The 24,153-nt window shown below is 43.8% G+C and overlaps 1 protein-coding gene across 2 annotated transcripts in view; it reads right to left on the bottom strand.

Annotated features, from left to right (window-relative positions):
• Positions 1–1,769: 1,769 nt before the first annotated feature.
• ZDHHC15 (zDHHC palmitoyltransferase 15) overlaps positions 1,770–24,153 on the bottom strand; it is a 42,070-nt gene continuing 19,686 nt past the window's right edge. The window contains exons 9-12 of one of the 2 annotated variants that reach the window (XM_083159245.1): positions 18,549–18,675; positions 18,274–18,383; positions 17,497–17,577; positions 1,770–3,181 (exon numbers count right to left, since the gene is read on the bottom strand). In XM_083159245.1, coding sequence (XP_083015371.1) covers positions 17,534–17,577; positions 18,274–18,383; positions 18,549–18,675 — 281 coding nt within the window. In that variant the 3' untranslated portion in view covers positions 1,770–3,181; positions 17,497–17,533. The remainder of the gene's footprint in view (positions 3,182–17,496; positions 17,578–18,273; positions 18,384–18,548; positions 18,676–24,153) is intronic. The other variant, XM_083159246.1, reaches the window with a different exon arrangement.

Genomic DNA, 24,153 nt, shown 5'->3' with positions numbered 1-24,153 from the left:
CCATTTTCTGTGGTATTTGTCACCATATCTCTGTGACCATCAGTGCACTTGCTCTGGGACTTGGACTTATTTTACTGTCCCTCTGTGACTGACCTAACACAGAAATGTACCACACAACCCCCAAATCTACTCTGGTGTTCATGTAATCCCTTCATGTCACCAGTTAGACCTATCGAATAGGGGGGGCACATTCATCCCTCCACCAAAGGCCCACATCGCTTACCTTTCTCCATACCAACTTTTCGGTCCTCTATTTCTTGAGTTGAGCACTACCAGGTCATCACTCTCAACCCCCTTCTGATATTATTATATGATGGAGGATAGCAGAAGGACCTGGTTATTGCAATAATCTCAGTATCTGTCACCTCTTCCACTCATCACTCTCTCATCCACAGTCAGACTAGACCCATCCTGCAATACTTCATGTAACAGGCTGTGGTCTTTTGCTGTCCCTGGAAAGCAGAACTGACTGTCGGTCCAACATGTCATCCCTGTGTTGTTCCGCCAGATAGAGTATACGACCATACATCACTGAGCCGCCTGATCTCGTCTGATCTCAGCAGCTAAACAGTCATAGGCCAGATCAGTACTCATTGGGGGACTGATGGGGAATATCTGGTGTCGTATCAGTAACAGGTGACCGCACAACATCAGGTACCTCAGGAAAGACCATTGTTCTATTCTTCTCTCTCCCGCTACCCCTTAAAACCAGTAGCAGGTACCTACGTCTATTAGAAATACCCACTTGCATTGTACTGTATTACATGTTATTTACTCAATTAATTTTCAGACGTCCAACTAAATTGGGGGTGGTCCCCCAGGTAAAAAATCTTCGCCAATCAACAGTGATTGTGACTTACTATTATAGTAAAGAATTATATTATTTTCTACCATTTATTTTGTTTTGTAGAATTGACATACTATTAATTTGTCTGCAATTCTCATATTTTTGACGCCGCCTACTTGACGTGCATACCTATTTTAAGTGAAACCCATTAAAAGTTATTTATTAATCTAATCATTATACTTACCTTTCCATTTGTAATAAAGCGTGCCCCAAAAACCTGTTTTGTTCTCCCTTTGTCCCTCCTTCTGGACATCCACTCTCTATACAGAAAAAAAAATCCTCAGAAGTTAAAGGTTTAAATCAAAGCAAAATTTATTGAAAAGCAGTTACAAAATGCACTTAAAAAAAAAAAAAGACAATAAATAAAATAGTACTTCTAAATTATACACATTGATTGGACAGGCAGAAAATCCAGCAATACAATATGGAAATTAGTGTTTGCCAGTTTAAAAAAATCCCCTGCAACAGCATAAAAATAACCATTGTACAAAACATAAAAAGGCTTGCTGATGTTCCAGTCCTGCTTAGGAACAAAATGCATAACACAATCATTAATGACATTCAAACATTATATGGTATGTAATGGTTAAAGCAGCTGCTACCTAGATACTCTGCAAATCAAACAAATATTCATGAAAAAGCAGGCTAATTGCCAAGTGTTAGTGACATCAATGAGGCACTTCATGGTTAATATTCATCTGGCCAAATTAGTATTCATTTCTTGGCTTCTAATGAATCGTTAGACAGCATTATCATGAATGTTTGCACCAGTCACAACGTACTTTAACTATTTCCACTAACTAATACAGGTTACTGCCTTTGAAAAGTAGATTATTACAGTAAAAGATAAACTGATTTTTAGTTTGAGGTACAGAAAATATTTTGGTCAAATATTAAAAGTATAAAGAAAGATAGCATGGAATAATCTGCAAGAAATAACTGTATTTTATTTACTTTCTGAAGTTTTTCATTTTTTCAAGATATTGTTCCCAAGTCTGCAATAAATATTGTAAGCAAACATAAATTAAAGTTATTTTTAGGTTCTGGAAGCTGAGACATTCTTCGACTGTATAACAATAAAAAATAAAAAAACACAATGGGGAAAAAGTTATGTAAAACAATATACAGAAAAAAGTGCTGTAGGCATTAGCAACTAATTGGGTACGAACCTATTTTTCTAATGCTGTTTATAAGGGATGGCATGTTTCTTGGCTGCTATGGGTAATGGAATGCGTTCCCAATGCACCAATTTTCATATTGGTTCCTCGATTTATTGTGGACAGAACAATTGCTTATTCCCTAAATAATGTGGTTCCTAAAACTATTTGCAAGCAGTTTGCAATGCATGGTAAACATGTTTAGAGAACTGCACCTCCTCATTTGTTCTCCAGATCTAACTGTTGTATATAACCATGTGAATCAATTATAAGACAAATACTGTCCAAACTGCTACAGAATATGTATAAAAGAACAAATAATGCATCCAACTGTTGTACAGGCCCAGACACCAGTCACGCACGCACGCACATGAATGTTGGTAAATATACACAGTAAGCACCACAGAAATATTAGACCCCTGTTTTCAGGTAACATTGGTGCATTTAGTAAAATGCATCAAGACAACACTGGTATAATACAGTGTTTTCTAGCATTCTGCAGTAGACCCTTCGGTTAAAAAAACATATAAAAGTAAATGCTTTGGTACAGATTTTCTCAAAAATAATCCTACTTTTAGATTCTATAAATGAAAATAAAACGTTAGAAGCAGCTGACTCACAATCCAGTAACTAAAGGGGTGCCACGGTTATATGGAAGGGTTGCAATACGCTCAGCATCATTGTACAGTGCAAATATTAAATAGACAAACACAGGAAGTAACCCTTGATCCGTAATGGGAGTCCTTACACACAGAATAAAATACTTTCAATAGAAAGAGGCATTCCAAAGACATGTTTCTCCAGCATCATATTACAATTAAGCTGCATATATACAAAGACCATAAGTTGCCAAGGCAATCAATAAATTAGAATATCAAAATGTTAAAAGTACATACTGAGATCACCCAGTTACTGAAAAATTCCTCTTGCATATAAAGAATGCAGAGTCCTTATAAAAAAAAAAAAAAGTATATTGGTCCCGTTTTTCTTTTATCCACCCACTGAATAAAGATACTGTAACGTCCCCAACCAGACAGCAGTGTTTTAGTACATCAACACAGTCTCAGCCATTCCGGAGGATGGTATCCCGTAACTGTGATGAGCCAGGAATTGATAGGAAGTCGGGGCACTGGTCTTCCTGCTGGGGCTGTTGTGTTCAAGACTTTTCAGCATTCCCCTGCAATAAAGAATAAATAATAATAAAAAAAAAAAAAATATATATCTCTTATATATTTAGCCAGATCCGTCACTCAAAGCAGTGTGGCAAACGGTGGGCGGGGTTACACGGGTGATTGACAGGCCCGTCCACCGTCAGCCACACTGCAAAACCTGGCCACTTCCGTAATACACACCACCCCCCTTGGCCTCTGTTCTCCACACAATCCGCCCCCTCCTCGGCCACTAACCCCGCCCCACGGCTACACACCGCGCCCCCCCCCCCCCCCACACACACACACACACATCATCCGGCCGGCACACAACCTCACACACTACCCCAGGGTTGCATACCCTGTACCTATTGTACCGGTTTTCTAGCCTTCAGGCTTCAGCTGCAGCGTGTCGCCTCCTTCCATTTCCTGCACTTCTCTGTCTCAGCCGAGGAGGCTAGGGGGACTCTTGGAGTTGTAGTTTCAGACTGCCGGCTATTCCCCAGGGAGCCTGAAGGGGAGCCGCCGAACCAGACTACAACTCCCAAGGTGCACCAAGGGAGGACACGGTCTCCTCCTGCTCGGGGATAGACGGGAGAAGAACTTCACTTATGCATGCTGTTTGTCAGTCAGAGACCTGATCGATGCGCAGCGCAGCAGGAGAGGACCAGCGGGGCAGGTAAATTATTATGTTCAACTCACACACGGTGGGTATTGAAACTATCGGCAAGACCACGCCCCTTTTCCCGAAGCCACGCCCCTCCCGGATTTTTTTTTTTTTTTTTTTTCTTTTTTTGTACCGAATTCTGACCCTCACATGTTGGAGGGTATGGGGTTGCCGACCCTCCCGCATTTAGCGGGAGTATCCCACTTTTTGATCCCTTCTCCCGGTCTCCCGGGAATCTATGGGATCCTCCCGGCTTTTAGGCTGCCTGTCAAAAAAAAAAAACCCCAGTGACTGCGCATGCGCAAGTTACAAAGCGCAGGGGCTGACGGTGACCTCGCGGCTTTCCTATTACATGCCGGCTGGGGTTCTGTACTACCGGACGTGGTCAGGTCACCGTCATAGCCCTGGCAGCGGCAGCACAGTGACAGCATGGGGCAGACACGGGAGCAGCAGAGGGCAGCGCCGCAGAGTACATGGTAAGCTAGCGGCAGGCTTCCCTCCTGCTTCTCTCCCTCTGCTCCCCGCTGTTTTCTTTAATAGGGCTCGGGCTCAGGCTGTCTCTTCTCCCCCCCTTCGCTACAGACCCCCACGCTGCCGCTGCAGCTTCATAAAAATTGCTCCCCTCCCCAGTCCCCACTACCTTATAACATATAAGGTGCAGGAGGAGAGGAACATTTCTTTTTATAAAGCAGCAGCGTCGTGGAGGGAGGGAGGGAAGAAGGAAAGATTTTCAAATTTGCAAAATGTACCTATAATGTACACTCTGAAATGTACTTTGCATAGCTCCGCCCATGGCCCGCCCCATTTACATGCCGTAAATGAGGCGGGACCATGGGCGGAGCTATCCAAATTACGTTTGAGAGCTCCCACGCCCCCTATTTCCTCTAACAAGCTGCTCTCTCCCGCAAAGCCCAGCTCAAAAGTCGGCAAGTATGCACTACCCACCCCCTCCAAGCCCAACACCCCCCCTATGGCCGCCCATACACGGCCAGCTCCAAGGCTACACACCGTGCTCCCCCCCACCATACACTGATGCCACCCCCCCCCCCCCGCTACACACCGCGCGCCCCTTCGCCCTCACTCTCATAACAGATGTAGTTGCTAACAAGCAACACTCCCCCTCTCAGCACAAACACCGCCACCATACCCCCCACCCCACCGAAGCACAGCACGCCCACACCCGCACCCCCTTCACCAATAAGCCTGCATCTCCCTCGGCCCGTCCTCACCACCCCTTCCAGCACTACACGCCCTGATACTAGCTGCCCCCCCCCCTGCCCTCACTGTCGGAGATCCCGTCCCCCACACCCGCCAGCATCACTCAGACGCACAGCCTTGCCGTGCGCCCGCCGCTGGCACCTTCTTTACCCAGCCAGCCAACCAGTGCCTTCGCTCTGTCGGAGGAGCCGTCCCCCCACACCCGCCCGCATCTGTCACAGACACACAGCTCATTGCCGTGCGCACGCCACAAGACCCGCCCCTGCCCACCCACTACCGTCTCCACATACCCGGCAAATCAAGACATTGCCATGCGCCAGCCGCTGCCCGTACACTGCCATGCTCCAGAGGAAGACCCGTCTCCCAACACCCACCAGGATCTACAGAGCCGCACACGTATGGCACCCACCACCCCATACCACTACACTACCAACGCCTCTCTATCTATGGGGTGCCGGTCAGCCCCACCCTCCATAACCTGATCACGCTGCACTCTCACTAACCATGTACTACTTGGGTAGGCTTATGGCACCCAGCACCCCATACCACTACACCACCAACGCCTTTTCTAACACAACCTCCCTTAAACATTTCATCGCACACTATATTGTGTGCGTTTTGCCACACACACACACACACTTATGCCTCCAATACTCACAACTACTCACACACCCCTCCATGCCTCCTATATTCACAACTATACACACACCCATCCGTGCCAACAATACTCAAAACTACACACACACACACACACACATATCAATACACATGCACCTCACACTACTTCAACTAACACATCCCCACATCTATTTACACTCTCCACCCCGTGCTGCCACCAATCTTCACTCTCCAACACCATATGTAAGTACCACCCAGCAGCCCATACCACTACACATCCCCACATCTATTTACACTCTCTACGCCGTGCTGCCACCAATCTTCACTCTCCAACACACTCACAACTACACACATATACACCCCCATCAATGCCTCCAATACTCCCAACTACACACACACCCATTCATGCCTCCAATACTCACAACTACACACACCCATCAATGCCTCCAATACTCACAACTACACACACACCCATTCATGCCTCCAATACTCCCAACTACACACACACCCATAACCATACATGCCTCCAAAACTACCAACTACATACACACACACACACACACATCTATGCCTCTAATACTCCCACCTACATCACACACCCTTCACACTACCTACCCTATATCTCTATTAACTCCAGCACCCTACACCACTCACTAAACCTCACATTTTACACTCACATCTGCAATACGCATGCACCTCGCACTACTGCACCTAACACATCCCCACATCTATTTACACTCTCCACAACCTGCTGCCACCAAACTTCACTGTCCAACACCATATGTAAGTACCACCCACCACCCCATACCACTACACCACCAACGCCTTTTCAAACACAGCTCTGCTCCCTTAAACATTTCATTGCACACTATTTAGTGTGCGTTTAGCCACACACTGACTTATGCCTCCAATACTCACAACTACACACACACATCCATGCCTCCAATACACACACCCATCCATGTCTCCAATGCTCACAACTATACACACACACACACACAGCCATGCCTCTAATACAAACAAATACACACACACACACCCCCATCCATCCATGCCTCAAAAATACACACACCCATCCATGCCTCCATTACTCACAACTACTCACACACCCCTCCGTGCCTCCTATACTCACAACTACACACACACACACATCCGTACCTTATATGCACTTTCATTAAAAAACATTTATGCTCTCAAATGCACTGTAAGCACATTATTCAGCAAATTACACTACATTTCACACTCACATATATTCCTACTTCTAATGGGGCAAAGCCCCTCACGACGGTGTGAAGAGCGCCCGGAGGGCGCGATGAATCACCTAGTATATATATATATATATATATATATATATATATATATATATATATATATATATATATATATATATATATATATATATATATATATATATATATATATATATATATATATATATATATATATATATATATATATATATATATATATATATATATATATATATATATATATATATATATATATATATATATATATATATATATACTAGGTGATTCATCGCGCCCTCCGGGCGCTCTTCACACCGTCGTGAGGGGCTTTGCCCCATTAGAAGTAGGAATATATGTGAGTGTGAAATGTAGTGTAATTTGCTGAATAATGTGCTTACAGTGCATTTGAGAGCATAAATGTTTTTTAATGAAAGTGCATATAAGGTACGGATGTGTGTGTGTGTGTAGTTGTGAGTATAGGAGGCACGGAGGGGTGTGTGAGTAGTTGTGAGTAATGGAGGCATGGATGGGTGTGTGTATTTTTGAGGCATGGATGGATGGGGGTGTGTGTGTGTGTATTTGTTTGTATTAGAGGCATGGCTGTGTGTGTGTGTGTATAGTTGTGAGCATTGGAGACATGGATGGGTGTGTGTATTGGAGGCATGGATGTGTGTGTGTAGTTGTGAGTATTGGAGGCATAAGTCAGTGTGTGGCTAAACGCACACTAAATAGTGTGCAATGAAATGTTTAAGGGAGCAGAGCTGTGTTTGAAAAGGCGTTGGTGGTGTAGTGGTATGGGGTGGTGGGTGGTACTTACATATGGTGTTGGACAGTAAAGTTTGGTGGCAGCAGGTTGTGGAGAGTGTAAATAGATGTGGGGATGTGTTAGGTGCAGTAGTGCGAGGTGCATGCGTATTGCAGATGTGAGTGTAAAATGTGAGGTTTAGTGAGTGGTGTAGGGTGCTGGAGTTAATAGAGATATAGGGTAGGTAGTGTGAAGGGTGTGTGATGTAGGTGGGAGTATTAGAGGCATAGATGTGTGTGTGTGTGTGTATGTAGTTGGTAGTTTTGGAGGCATGTATGGTTATGGGTGTGTGTGTAGTTGGGAGTATTGGAGGCATGAATGGGTGTGTGTGTAGTTGTGAGTATTGGAGGCATTGATGGGTGTGTGTAGTTGTGAGTATTGGAGGCATGAATGGGTGTGTGTGTAGTTGGGAGTATTGGAGGCATTGATGGGGGTGTATATGTGTGTAGTTGTGAGTGTGTTGGAGAGTGAAGATTGGTGGCAGCACGGCGTAGAGAGTGTAAATAGATGTGGGGATGTGTAGTGGTATGGGCTGCTGGGTGGTACTTACATATGGTGTTGGAGAGTGAAGATTGGTGGCAGCACGGGGTGGAGAGTGTAAATAGATGTGGGGATGTGTTAGTTGAAGTAGTGTGAGGTGCATGTGTATTGATATGTGTGTGTGTGTAGTTTTGAGTATTGTTGGCACGGATGGGTGTGTGTATAGTTGTGAATATAGGAGGCATGGAGGGGTGTGTGAGTAGTTGTGAGTATTGGAGGCATAAGTGTGTGTGTGTGTGTGGCAAAACGCACACAATATAGTGTGCGATGAAATGTTTAAGGGAGGTTGTGTTAGAAAAGGCGTTGGTGGTGTAGTGGTATGGGGTGCTGGGTGCCATAAGCCTACCCAAGTAGTACATGGTTAGTGAGAGTGCAGCGTGATCAGGTTATGGAGGGTGGGGCTGACCGGCACCCCATAGATAGAGAGGCGTTGGTAGTGTAGTGGTATGGGGTGGTGGGTGCCATACGTGTGCGGCTCTGTAGATCCTGGTGGGTGTTGGGAGACGGGTCTTCCTCTGGAGCATGGCAGTGTACGGGCAGCGGCTGGCGCATGGCAATGTCTTGATTTGCCGGGTATGTGGAGACGGTAGTGGGTGGGCAGGGGCGGGTCTTGTGGCGTGCGCACGGCAATGAGCTGTGTGTCTGTGACAGATGCGGGCGGGTGTGGGGGGACGGCTCCTCCGACAGAGCGAAGGCACTGGTTGGCTGGCTGGGTAAAGAAGGTGCCAGCGGCGGGCGCACAGCAAGGCTGTGCGTCTGAGTGATGCTGGCGGGTGTGGGGGACGGGATCTCCGACAGTGAGGGCAGGGGGGGGGGGCAGCTAGTATCAGGGCGTGTAGTGCTGGAAGGGGTGGTGAGGACGGGCCGAGGGAGATGCAGGCTTATTGGTGAAGGGGGTGCGGGTGTGGGCGTGCTGTGCTTCGGTGGGGTGGGGGGTATGGTGGCGGTGTTTGTGCTGAGAGGGGGAGTGTTGCTTGTTAGCAACTACATCTGTTATGAGAGTGAGGGCGAAGGGGCGCGCGGTGTGTAGCGGGGGGGGGGGGGTGGCATCAGTGTATGGTGGGGGGGAGCACGGTGTGTAGCCTTGGAGCTGGCCGTGTATGGGCGGCCATAGGGGGGGTGTTGGGCTTGGAGGGGGTGGGTAGTGCATACTTGCCGACTTTTGAGCTGGGCTTTGCGGGAGAGAGCAGCTTGTTAGAGGAAATAGGGGGCGTGGGAGCTCTCAAACGTAATTTGGATAGCTCCGCCCATGGTCCCGCCTCATTTACGGCATGTAAATGGGGCGGGCCATGGGCGGAGCTATGCAAAGTACATTTCAGAGTGTACATTATAGGTACATTTTGCAAATTTGAAAATCTTTCCTTCTTCCCTCCCTCCCTCCACGACGCTGCTGCTTTATAAAAAGAAATGTTCCTCTCCTCCTGCACCTTATATGTTATAAGGTAGTGGGGACTGGGGAGGGGAGCAATTTTTATGAAGCTGCAGCGGCAGCGTGGGGGTCTGTAGCGAAGGGGGGGAGAAGAGACAGCCTGAGCCCGAGCCCTATTAAAGAAAACAGCGGGGAGCAGAGGGAGAGAAGCAGGAGGGAAGCCTGCCGCTAGCTTACCATGTACTCTGCGGCGCTGCCCTCTGCTGCTCCCGTGTCTGCCCCATGCTGTCACTGTGCTGCCGCTGCCAGGGCTATGACGGTGACCTGACCACGTCCGGTAGTACAGAACCCCAGCCGGCATGTAATAGGAAAGCCGCGAGGTCACCGTCAGCCCCTGCGCTTTGTAACTTGCGCATGCGCAGTCACTGGGGTTTTTTTTTTTTGACAGGCAGCCTAAAAGCCGGGAGGATCCCATAGATTCCCGGGAGACCGGGAGAAGGGATCAAAAAGCGGGATACTCCCGCTAAATGCGGGAGGGTCGGCAACCCCATACCCTCCAACATGTGAGGGTCAGAATTCGGTACAAAAAAAAAAAAAAAAAAAAAAAAATAAAAAAAAAATCCGGGAGGGGCGTGGCTTCGGGAAAAGGGGCGTGGTCTTGCCGATAGTTTCAATACCCACCGTGTGTGAGTTGAACATAATAATTTACCTGCCCCGCTGGTCCTCTCCTGCTGCGCTGCGCATCGATCAGGTCTCTGACTGACAAACAGCATGCATAAGTGAAGTTCTTCTCCCGTCTATCCCCGAGCAGGAGGAGACCGTGTCCTCCCTTGGTGCACCTTGGGAGTTGTAGTCTGGTTCGGCGGCTCCCCTTCAGGCTCCCTGGGGAATAGCCGGCAGTCTGAAACTACAACTCCAAGAGTCCCCCTAGCCTCCTCGGCTGAGACAGAGAAGTGCAGGAAATGGAAGGAGGCGACACGCTGCAGCTGAAGCCTGAAGGCTAGAAAACCGGTACAATAGGTACAGGGTATGCAACCCTGGGGTAGTGTGTGAGGTTGTGTGCCGGCCGGATGATGTGTGTGTGTGTGTGTGTGGGGGGGGGGGGGCGCGGTGTGTAGCCGTGGGGCGGGGTTAGTGGCCGAGGAGGGGGCGGATTGTGTGGAGAACAGAGGCCAAGGGGGGTGGTGTGTATTACGGAAGTGGCCAGGTTTTGCAGTGTGGCTGACGGTGGACGGGCCTGTCAATCACCCGTGTAACCCCGCCCACCGTTTGCCACACTGCTTTGAGTGACGGATCTGGCTAAATATATAAGAGATATATATATATATATATATATAATCTCAGACAACAGAGAATATCTTATTCTATTATAACTGGGTTCATTTTAGTAAGTTATATTAAGGGCTTGTTTACAGTTACTATGAAGTTTTTCACTTTTTATTTTCTTACATTTTGGAAGCGAATTCAGGAATTCTTACCAGCGATCAGCACAAAACAATTCGTCATGTGAAATAAAAAAAAAAATGGTACTTATGTAATATCTGGGCTCCCGGTTTTCTTATGAGACAGTGTCCCCTCGCTGCGCTCGCCACACTATATAAAATCAACTCCTTGCGTAGTTGGATAGTAGGGGTATGAAAAAATGGGGTGCATTTAACATGGGAGTCCAGATAATACATAAGTACCAAAAAAATATGATTCTACAGCTTGCTAATTAAGCACTGTGTCAATTTTGCTGAGATACTATATCATGGTTTATTCAATTGTAAGTGGTCTTGTATGTGAAGTGAAAGGTTTTACAATTATTTTACATAATACATCAATTTTAGGCGTCCCAAAGTTTGTTAGTGTGTTCATGAGCTTCATGAAGATCAATTAAAGCAAATTTTATGTGTTATTTAAAAAAAAAAAAAAAACTCTTGTAATGAGAAAATTTTACAATAAATAAAAAAAAGTTGGCCTTTTTGGTACTTGTTTCCTAGCACGGCCACAACGATCATGATCGTGGGCATCGTGAGGAAAAATTGGGGGCATCGCAAGCAGTAAAAAATCGGGTGCGATGGTCGCGACGCGATGCCCGCGATTTCCCCATAGGGAACAATGTTAAATGCCTCAATTTAGCCGCGATGCCCCCGATTTCCCATAGGAAACAATGTTAAATGGGTCAATTTACCCAAATCATCATAGGGAACAATGTTAAATGGGCCATAAACCCCCCCCAAAACACCCCTGAACAGTGAAATGTCCCCCCAAAAGTATTTTACGCCACCCCACGATCAACGCGAACCCGAAGCGTGGCGAGCGCAGCGAGCCCGCGAGGGGCGGCGGTATGCGTCCTCCGACCTTTTCATACCCCCACTATCCATGTCGGCGTGGAGTTGAGAATTGAATAGTGTGGCGAGCGCAGCGAGCCACCGAGCCCGAAGCGTGGCGAGCCCCGCGAGGGGACGCGGATACCTGTGAAGCCCGCGAAGGGACGCGTTTACCGGTGAAGGTATCCTCGTCCCCTCGCCACGCTTCGGCCACGTGGATAGTGGGGGTATGAAAAGGTCGGAGGACGCGTACCGCTGCCCCTCGCGGGCTCGCTGCGCTCGCCACGCTTCGGGTTCGCGTTGATCGTGGGGTGGCGTAAAGTACTTTTGGGGGGACATTTCACTGTTCTGGGGTGTTTTTGGTGCTTTCTGGCCCATTTACCATTGTTCCCTATGATGATTTGGTGAAATTGAGGTATTTAACATTGTTCCCTATGAGAAATCGGGGGCATCGCGGGTACATTGAGCCATTTAACATTGTTTCCTATGGGGAAATCGTGGGCATCGCGTCTGGACCATTTAAGGCTTTTTTAGCCGCATACGACGCGACCGACGCGATTTTGACTATTTTCAATGCATTTCAATGGGAAAATCGGGGGCGTCGCGTCGTATACCACTAAAAATGACACACGATGCCCGCGATTGTGGCCGTGCTAGGAAACAAGTACCGCCTTTTTTTTTGTAATGCTGAGCCACTGTCAAGTTCTTTATAAAGAAAGAGCAATAGAGAATATGACAAAATAAAATGGTCAAGAAACGCACATATTTGGGAGATTGCCAATAAAACTAGGGCTAATGCCATAGTTTCTGTCCTGCAAGTAATATACTTTATGTTAGAAATGGTTCATGGGACAAAATAAACGTAACTCACATATGGAAGGCTGGACAAAATAAAAGATAACTTGAAGAAAATAATATTTAATGGTGGATGTAATTTTGAAAAACCCAGTGGCGCAGTGTTTTCCTTACAGCAGTTCAGTATTTCCTATTCAACTGACCAGGAGAAATTCAACAATGTTAATTTAAACAGGAATTTTTTTTTTCCTTGCAGCCCCCAGATTATGGAGAAATCAGGAAATTACAATTTCATGGTAAAAATGTCAGGACTAAATGTCTGTATTGGATTTTATTTTTACGCTGCAATAAAATAAAAGAAAGTACATTTTTTTTAAAAAGTCAGTACTTTCCTCAGTGGAAACCTAACTCTAAGTTTTTTAGCTTAATTAGTACAATAATTATATTTCATAATGGTCTGTTAAAAAAAAATAATCAAATAACCCCACCATAAACATTTGCACACTAAAATTAATTAAGCTATGTAAATAAAGTTTCATTTTCTACTTTAATTTGCTTAAAATTAACCCCAAATCAATTTTTTGTTTGCTTTATTTGTTTGTAGTTAAAAGAAATGCCTTAAATGTCCGCTTTGTGCATTTTTTAAAATATTTGGTACTTATGTATTATCTGGGCTCCCATGTTAAATGCACCCCATTTTTTCATACCCCTACTATCCAACTACGCATGGAGTTGATTTTACATAGTGTGGCGAGCGCAGCGAGCCACCGTGCCCGAAGCGTGGTGAGCGCAGCGAGCCCCGCGAGGGGACGCGGTCTCATAAGAAAAACAGGAGCCCAGATATTACATAAGTACCAAATATTTTTATTTGTGACAGTAAAACTATATTACTCTTACCAGATTGCTTTATTTGTTTGTAGTTAAAAGAAATGCCTTAAATGTCCGCTTTGTGCATTTTTTAAAATATTTTTATTTGTGACAGTAAAACTATATTACTCTTACCAGATTAATAGTTTTTTCGCATATAGGGTGTTCCTTAATTATTATTTTTTAATTACTCTAGGTTTTCAGCTGTTATTGAGACTGGCCAGTCAAAACACTGTCACCGGAACATGGAAAATATCAGGATGCCCCTCTCCAGAATACTGGCAGCATCCCTATAGAGGAGTATGCAGGTTAGGGTCAAGTCTGGGAAGAGAGAGTTTGGTTTAGGCACTAATGGCGGGACTTCGAGTTAGGCTGTGGGGAGGAGAAGGTTAGGGTTAAGCCAGCCATATATCTACAGATCGATTGTCAGATTGGGCTGGTTGGAACAAAATCCTGGTAATGGATGAAAGCAAATGACAGTTGACCATTTGCTTTGAATTGCTGGAAAACTGCCAAACGGTCATTCAGATACTACCAGGTTTTTGTTCCAACCAGCCCAATCGATCTGTAGATGTATGGCCACCTTTAGGCTGCGGGGAGGGGGTTAGGGCCTGGAAAACTTTTCAGGGGAAAATGGATGGGACAAGATAGACGATGGAGCAATATATAAATAAATATCTCCAGTCTACTAGGGGCTTAAAGGCTCCCATACCTCTGCGGATGATTGATGCAATTTTCTGAACCCCTGATGACCCATGATACTCAACATGTTGAAAAATCTCAATTCCCTGATTTGAGCCTAAAAGGGTCGGGATCAGCAAATTGAGGATTTTTAATGTGAAGCATTTGTCCCATTTTCCTGATGGATTGCCGATCAATGGAAACGGTGTTCTGCAGCCATCGATCGGATTAGGGAAATCGCCTCCTCTATAGAATGCTTAAGACTTATGAGAAGATTTCTATTTGTGCAGATCAATGATTGCAAGCATAAGCAAAAGTCACACTGGATTGTGTAAAACACCATAACCCTGTAAAAAGGCACGATAAATACAAATCTGCTTCGTAAGGGTTTCATTGCAGAGTTTTCGGATGTTTATTGTTGGCAGACACAAGGACATGGCTCTGGATTGATTAAGCCACAATGGCAAAACATGTCCCTGCACCATGGCCCCTGGCAGCTCGCACTCGGACCCAGTCCTCGCAGATCCCGCACACCTGCTGAGTCGGCCGCTCTGGTCTGCCCATTTCTCACCGGGAACTATCAATACAGTCCCCGCTGCTCACATTGCTAAGAACCAGGGAAATTTGCTCCTGAAAGGGGGTGGGGGGGTAACCGCATACAGTGCTCGCAGGCGCAGCCTGTATGCTAACCCTAAAACCACAAAATGCCATTGCCAAACTGTGATCTATCTCATGAACTTAGCTACAAAGGGTTTAATTCTATGAAGGATGCAAGGTCAAATATTGTTACATGTTTGCAATGGAGTCTGGCAATTAATCAATGTATGATTAAACAGGTTATCATACCCAACTTCAAAGATTGTTTCCAGGTTAGGTTAAATAGCCCAATGATTATCAATTGAATCCCCTATGTGGAAAACGCAGCACTATTTCCATGCCACCTTTTTATAACAATATTGCATTTATCAATCAGCACAATCAGAGGTAAATCAGAGGTAACTAACCACAGCCTCTAATTCTGTGATATCACCTCCTGACGTAGCTCTTCCACTCAGTTATTTTCCACTTTTTTTTTGCCAGCCAACTGCAACTATGGGTTCAGTCATCTCTCTTATCGATTATTCGATGTTTTGCAGATAATCAACAGCAGAAGATAAACAAGCATCTCGTCTGGTACTGTTATATTGCCTACCTGTGTACTCTCTCACTCCCTTAGCAAGATGTTGTAATGCTGTAACAATAAGAGCACTAAATGTACGGTGAGAAGCAGAAGTACAGTACAGTTTCCCTCTCACTCAGCTCCACAAAATAACCCTTGGTCTCTCATTTGTAGACAACACTCGTCTGATTCCTACTAACATACTTCACTGGTTTGCCCAAATCCATCCGAACTTGGCAGCCAAGCAGTGACAGGCTTGGTGTCATATTACACTTGGTATTCATTGGTAGTCGCACGACCAATTAATAACCAACATCTGCTCACTACGAAAAGCATATACAAAAGGAGCCGCCATCTGATCTGGGTATATATTTTCTTTCTGATGCTCGGATCACTACTGTACACTAACCACATGATGCTGGGGGCCAGAGCCAAGACCCCCACAAATTACTTATTCGAATAAACTAACTGAATCTTCGATGAACCAGATTGTGTCCTAATCGCTTGATGTGTCACTTGCCATTTAGGAATCAAAGAGGTTCAATCCTTTTTGCCTTATACAAAAGGGTGGATCTATAATCCAGTCCAATTGTGGACAAATGTTTAGCCACCATTTGTTATGCGATAATCGATGTATTTTCATTGTCTTTGCTATTTTTTAGAGGTTAATTGAAAGTTACATGTTAATATTAATAATTGATCATTGTTTCAAGAGCCACAAAGCCATTTTGTCTTTCATTTGCATCTAAGCAAACAAACCCTTCTATACAGACACAAATATATTTATTTATAAATATATAAATTTGGACAAACTGGACCACCACAGCAACACCAGCAAATGCACAGCAGCAGTAGATCTGGTGACACTACAGTAGATACGGTGGATTTCTGGTCATACTGTAGCTTTTGCATAGTAGGATATTTACTAAGCAAGTACCATTATCTGACCTTGGTTATACTAACAAATGGCCTGTAGCAGCAATAAAATAAAGGCATTTGCATGTGTTCTGAATTGATCAATCAGGCTGCTAAAATGCAGGGAGAGGCACAGAGAAACCAACCAGCAGCTAAACAGACATTTTCTCCCTCAAATGCATGACTTTCCAGGGGCTTATTAGCTAAACACTCCCAATTTGTCACAGTAGTAGTAGTAGTACGTTTATTTATAAGGCGCCGCAAAGTGTCCGCAGCGCCGTACATAGCAAACAAAAAAAACAAATTACAAGGTAACGTACAGGGTGTGTTGAAAGATATAGTATAAATAGGGGTATAGCTGGTCGAACTAAAATCAGCATCAGTTCAGAAGTAGGTGTCAAAATTGTCAAGGAGACTGAAGATGAAGTAGAGGAAGGGAAGAACAGGACAGGAGGACAAGTGAGGTAATGAGGTAGGGTGAGTACGTGAGGAAGGAGGGCCCAGCTAAGAGTTAACATACTAAAAATAGGTGGGTGGACGAACGAAATACAATAGGATAAGTAGGAACGGAGGGGAAATATGCTCTTGTGTCATTCTCTTTACCATAATCTCTCTGTCAATGGGATGGGCTGTAAAGACAATGGGAAACACTGCTCTGCAGACATCGATCAAATCAGGTGCCAAATAAAGCACACAGGGGCAGATCATGTATTAAGCCTTAAAAAAAAGAGATAAACGCGAGGATGATAAAGAGTGATAAAAGTCCAGCCAATCAGCTCCCAACTACCATGTTTCAAACATATCCTATGTGTTAAGGTGTGTTTTCACCGTGCGATGCGCGTTCCTGCGGGCATCGCATCGGACAGTACAAGTACAAAAAGTATGTGTTGCACACACTTTTTGTACTGCCTTCTGATCGCATACGATGCGATCCCGCACAGAACGGGTGCGATACCGTGTAAGGGCACCTTAAGGCGCGGATTGGCTGGACGTTTATCACCCTCCCTTTTTTTTGCTTTTTAAAGCTGAATACATCTGCCCCACAATTTTTAAAAGGAAATATTTATATTACTTGAAATATAAAAATTTAAAAATGATAAATTATTAACCAATGATCTAACATAACATATTTAAAAGGTCAGACTCACCTTACCTAGAATTGCTCAGCTTTTGATTGACACATGATTATTTGTCCATTTCTATGGCTACGTGTGAGGTTCCATAAGAAGCTGAAATGCAAAAGACTGATATTACCAACAATACGCTGTCCACCTGATCTGCTAGTTAAACATTCATGTCGCTGACAGTGACAAACGGTTACATATTACAGTATAAGTTCTACTATAGGAGCATAGATAATATTTTATCTGGACTATTGCCAGCAAAATAAGTACACAAGTTCTACAGCTGTACAAGAAAGCAGCATTATTTTAGCATAATGGGAAACATTTACTAAGATGTGAGTTCTTAGTCACATGGGATGTTGCTATTAGCAATCAGATGCTATCTATTATCTTCTAGAAGGTGCTAAATATATAAAAAGTATATTCTGATTGCCCATGGCAACATCCAATGTGAAATAAAACGCTCATCTTAGTAAATTTCAATGAATGACTTGTATGTTGCCACAAAAGTCCCAGCAACACACATTGGGTTCGATCCCATTACACCCGAAGGGTGTGAGTTGCCATTCTGATGCCATTTTAATGCTGAAAACGACACCCAAATTAAGCCTAACTCGCACCCTTCGCAGGGCCGAATTAGCTGAAAATTGCTAGCACCCCTGTGGAGATGCGAGCACTTTTCAGCAAATTCGGCCCGCTGTGAAGTGCGCCTGGTGTTGTGACGATTCGCAACTCGCTAATCATCCGCACCCTTCGGGTCAAATAGGATCGACCCCATTGAGCACCTCTACTAATGCTTACCGGAATTCTCCTCGTCTGTCCCATCCTCTTCCCACTGATTCTCTACGGCTAGAAGTGGGTTTTGTGATTCACAAACTCTTCTCATTGGAAATGAAAGTCCATCCCCCATACTTGAAAAAAAGATTATACGTTCATTAAAAAAAAGAAGAAGGACAGGTATGTATTAGAAGGGGTAATGAGAAAATGGACTTTGGAAAGCTATAGCAAGCGAGAACATGGCCTTTATAAAATATAATGTAGTAGATATAAATCAAGAACATAAACTTGCAGCCTACCTTGTAAAAACTGGAATTAACCAAAGCTTTCTTCGCTTTCCAAACACCTGTTCAAGGTTTCTTCTGGCACCCAAGTGGAAGCCGTTTTTGTCAGGGCCACTTTGAAATACAGGGACTGAGAAGGCCTCTACAAAAGTGCAAACCAGAACAGGGAACTTAAACCATGCTTGAGATGCGAAAAATATTTAAATTGCTTTACAATATATTTTTATTGCCCAGCAGCCTGCTGCCATTTGCTACAAGCAAGTTTTAGCAAGGTTGCTATTAAGTAACCATCTTTATGTAGGTCCAGGTCTGGCAGCACCAATAGCAGGAACAGTAGAGACCCATTAGTGCAGTCAGCCCAGGCCTCATTAGGATTGCTCTCCCAGAACATTTTATTATTTATATAAAATTACTTATGTAATGCTATCCTATGACTAAAAAGCAGGATACAAAAGCAATTACAAATAAAAACATAAATAATCCAGCCTTTAAATTTGTTATCATACCTTACACCAGCAATAAAAGCACAATGCAGAAAACGGACTCACAACTGTAATTTTGGGGGCAAATATTTAACAAATCAGGAAACAATACCTTTAAAAAGGTTGCCATACTCTAGGGCGATTCACATGCGATTTGGTCATTTTTTATGCGATTGCAGTGATAAATTGAATGATAAGCACACAAATTGCATGTGATTGACATCGGACCTGATGCACGGCCCTGCGTATAAAAAGTCCAATGGAGATGTGTCTAAATGTAATTCCAGTGACCCATAACTGGTGTCAATAATCAAACAACATGGATTGCAAAATCAAAAGGTTTCTCTAATGGATAAAACTATGTGCATAGCAGGTGGGGCAATGCAACATGTAGAGTTAGATTTGGGTAAGTTATAAGGTTTATGTGCAGGGTAAATACTGGCTGCTTTATTTCTACACTGCAGTCTAGATTTCAGTTTGAACATACATAGGGGGTTATTTTGGTTCACTCTGACAAAATCCTTCTTAGATGGACAAAACCATGTGCACTGCAGGGGGGGCAGATGTAAAATGTGCAGAGAGAATTAGATTTGGGTGAGTTATTTTGTTTCTGTGCAGGGAAAATACTGGCTGCTTTATTTTTACACTGTAATATAGATCTCACTTTGAAGTAAAACCCCACCCAAATCTAGTTCTCTCTGCACAAGCAACATCTGCCCCACCTGCAGTGCACATTGTTTTATCCATCTAAGAAGGATTTTTGTCAGAAAGAGTGAACCAAAATAACCCCCATAGTAACATAGTAGGTAAGGTTGAATAAAGACATCTGTCCATCAAGTTCAATCTGTTTTAACTAGACTCTTTGGAATAAGTCATAGAAGCGATATCCTCCCCCAGGATTATACATTTTGATTTAATCGTCGGCTTAACTAGCTTGTTGGATATGGCCTCATTTAACCCCCCCAGACCACAACTCGCTGCTTATATTCCTGAATGTTATGATCCATCAACTACTTATCCAACATTGTCTTAAAGGTTTTTAATGTATTTGCCACCACCTCCACAGGCAGTGAGTCCCACACCTTTACTGCCCTTACCATAAAGAACCCCTTCCATCTAACGGTATGAAACCTCATCTCCTCTAGTTTAAATAAATTCCCTCTTGTCTTGGTAAAGAGGGTGCCTGATTGTTAATATATTAAGGGGCAACATAAGGAACTAATTAAGCTGATCTCCTCTTAAACATCTTTTTTCAAGTGTAAAGATTCCTAGTTTGTCTAATCTTTCTTCAGAACACATGTTCTCCATGCCTTTAATTCATTTAGTTAGCCTTCACTGAACCTGTTCCAGTTCAATGTCTTTTTTGAAGTGTGGGGCCCAGAATTGTACTGTGAACTTAAGAGAAGGCCAAACTAGTGTCTTAAAAAGTGGCACAATTACAGTGTCATCCCTTCATCCTGTACCCCCCCCCCCCCTTTTTTTTTTTTTTAATACATGCTAGTTTCTTGTTGGCCTTATTTTCTGCCGCTTGGCATTGAGTAATGCACCCAAGTTTATAATCAATTTGTACTCCTAGGTCCTTTTCTATTTCCGCTGTTCCTAACTCTACCCCATCAAGATTGTAACTAGTGCACTGTTTAATATAATCTTAAGACCCCCATACACCAGAACAACATTGGACCCGAACGTTCAAGTGTTGTGCAACAGATTGTGTGCACAGTATGATTGCATGGTCCCGTGGGTTGTGAGGTCGGCCCTCAGATGAGAAGTGCTGCAAGTCTCATCCGTCGGCTCTCATTACAGTTGTAAGCACATACGATAGCTTGTTCGACTTCTCCATGACCTGCATACGATCAGGTTGTATGCAGGTCGTCCTGGTGCATGGCCAGCTTTACATTTAGCAACATTGAAACATTTTCCATTTAACTGCCCACTCCTTCAGTTTAAGTCCTGCTGTCGCATGGATACATCCTAACCGGTTTTAATCACTATAATCAATTTAGGATCATCTGCGATGATGGACACTTTGCTTAATATACCACCCTCTATATAGTTCATACCTCACCTAAATCTCCCTGCACGTTACATTTGCCCCACCCGCAGTGCACATGGTTTTGCCTATTAAAGAAAGATTTTGCGATCCATACTTAATTAGGCCCTTAACGCTGTATTCTACAAAGGTGTTTTAGAGAGGCTTGGACTGCCCAAAATGATAAGCAACCAATTGTACTATGGGACACAACCATTGGAGGTGTAAGACCTGAAGGCTCCAAGCAAGAGGGCTTTTTATTGTCTGTAAGAGAATTTGCTGTACAGTAGCTAGGCATAGCCCTGAAAATACAACCTCAGACGTTGCTCACAGAATGCTTCTAATTAAGCAATAATCCCTTGCAATAAAGGTTGATAATTACGCAGGCATTTGAGAAGTCTGTGAGGGTTGCCACAGCAACCTGCCATTATAATATTAGTTCGGTTGCTGCTGTTTTCAAGCAAAGAAATAACATTTGTAACATACAGCTACATAAAGACTGTAATATGAATGCAGATATTTTTTTTCAAAGAAGAATGGTGGCAGTGGGAGGAGACCAGGACACTACAACATACAATACAATATATGCAACTGTGGTCTGAGTTCTAGGAAAGTGGGGGGTGTGGTACTGTATATTAGGTCAACAATGTCTAGGTTGACCCTAAAAGGTTGACGCTGAAAACCAGTTGGCCCAAGCAAAAAGTCAACAGTATTTTTTTATTATGTCAATGTCAACACTTCAGTACTCGGCACACTTTACCATTCCCAGTGCATGTTGATGGTAACGTATGAAAAAATTGGAGATGGAAAAAAAAAAAAAATCATATTGAATTTTTTTACCAGATAAACCATATGGTGTTGAGCTAGACATGGTCTATAAGCCATCCGAATAGTGAAAATGGGTGCTACTGGGCTGAAAATTCAGGGGACGAACACTTCCAGGTCAATGGAGAATTCTACTTGTGACACCACAACAGAATAAAAGAGATAAAACAAATATATAAAAGGCTACATGCAATGCTCCAGACCAAGCATACATGAGAGTTATGAAGGACCTCTTCTTGATAAAGTTGTCCTATTGAAGATATCCCCAAGGCATACCAACCCGAGCTACCCTTTAATTTGTGAAGTTCAGGAAAATTAAGATTTCATAATGGGGAACAGTGGTCTACAGTACAATTACCCATCAGTTTCCCAACCTCAGTCCACACTCTCCAAGCTTGTTGTAGCAAAGAAACTAAGTGGGAAAGTGAAGTACTTGCCAAAAGAAATTGAATTGGAGAAAAATTAATCTGGCTTAATAAAGCTACAGGAAGATTGACATATTCCCCAGGGGTAACCCAATCAGCTAATTGAGTAGCCAGGTAGAAGCAATATATAGGGAAATAGTTTTAAAATGATTGTGATGTAGGACAGGGAGTTTTGAAGTATATACGAAAAAACTTTGGCTGTACAATCATTTTAAGATTGACTCAACCCTTGACTGACAGTGGAAGTTTAAGCCAGACACGAGTCTTGACCCTCAGTCTTTCAATTTGGGGGGAGTCAGATTTAGAGTTACCAAATCTGAAGGGCTGGGTGATATCTGTATACCGAGACATTTAAACTGGGTACACCATCTCAGGGGAAAGTCATATGTAGAGGGCTGAGGAGTAGAAGAAATCAATGGGAACACCATGGACTTATCCCAGTTAATGCCAATACCCGAATAAAAACCAAACTCCTTAACCAGATCCAATAGGGCAGGGAGGGAAATTAACATATCTGACAGATAGAGGATCATGTAATCCGCATACTGTATAAACAGATTTTTTCTTCACGTCCCGCAACCTGAATGCCCTTTATAGCGGTGGAGCCTCTAATTTTAAAAGCCAAAGGCTCTATCGCAAGCGCAAAGAGGAGAGGGGACAGGGGCACCCCTGTCTAGTTCCTCTAAACAAGGGAAAAGCATCAGTGACAAAGCAGTTAACATTGATTCTAGCCGCTAGACAAGAGTTTAATAATTTCACCCATGCCAACAAGGTGGGACTAAACCCAAACCTTTTTAGGAATTCCTAGAGATATGTCCATTCCACAGTTGAATGCACGGGCTGCATCTAGGGACAACCGCATCATCCATCTGTAGCAGGGACGTGCGTTCAGGTAAATGGCTCAAGAGTCCCTGGCAAGTACCAGAGTCAGAAATGCACACAATATATGGGCCATGGGGTACATGCCGGCATTATTCACATGTGCAGCAGTATACACTGCTGGAGATTTGCTGAATTTTGATAAGAGATGTGCAGAAAAGGTAGCCAGGTGAGGCACTGCCTCACCTACCATTGACTTTTTACTCTCGAGTTTTGACTGTAAAAATTATTAGAATAATAGAAATAAGAATTTTTTAAATATAATCTTTGTATTTTTTACATGCTTTATAAATTCAAAATGTCGGCATATATGCTAGTATGACAGGAAAGGCTGTGCCTTACCTGCCTCACCCCACGCCACTGATCTGTAGGTATGTAAATAAATGCCTACGGTTGAAAGTGGTACATCTGCCAGGCATAAATCCCGTCTGATTGGGATGCACCAACTCTAGCAACCCACCGTACAGGCGCAACGCCAATATTTTAATGTTGGTTGACAGAGAGCTGGGACGATATGAGTCTGGGGAAAGAAGGTCCTTTCCAGGCTTAGGAATCAGTACAATCAAGGCTTTAGCCATAGATGGGGATAGGGAACCCTTTTCCCAAACTGAATATTTTAGTAGGATTTCATAAGGAACAGGCAGAAACACTGGACACAAAAGATATCCAGGAAGTCATAGTTCTACTGACCATGTAGGTTAGATGAAGTTCAGGCAATGAGGAGCTATTTAAACAGGCTCTCTTTAAGATGCTTTGCCAGGATTGGTTAATGCTACTCAGCTGTCTGGACATCCATGAATGGGATTGGTCAGCTGTAAATGGAAGCGAAAAGCAACATACAGTAGCATCCTTAATTGCAAGTTTAGCAACTCGAGAAGCCAGTGACCAACTGGACCATGTAAGAAAGAGCCACAATGATAATACTAGCGACTTAAAAAAGAGAAACAACACATACATTCTTCACTAGTGTCCTCAAAAGA

Source organism: Crinia signifera, chromosome 9 (genome assembly GCF_055691185.1).
Source record: "Crinia signifera chromosome 9, ASM5569118v1, whole genome shotgun sequence".
Lineage (NCBI taxonomy): Eukaryota > Metazoa > Chordata > Amphibia > Anura > Myobatrachidae > Crinia > Crinia signifera.
This window is presented reverse-complemented; position numbering and strand designations above follow the sequence as displayed.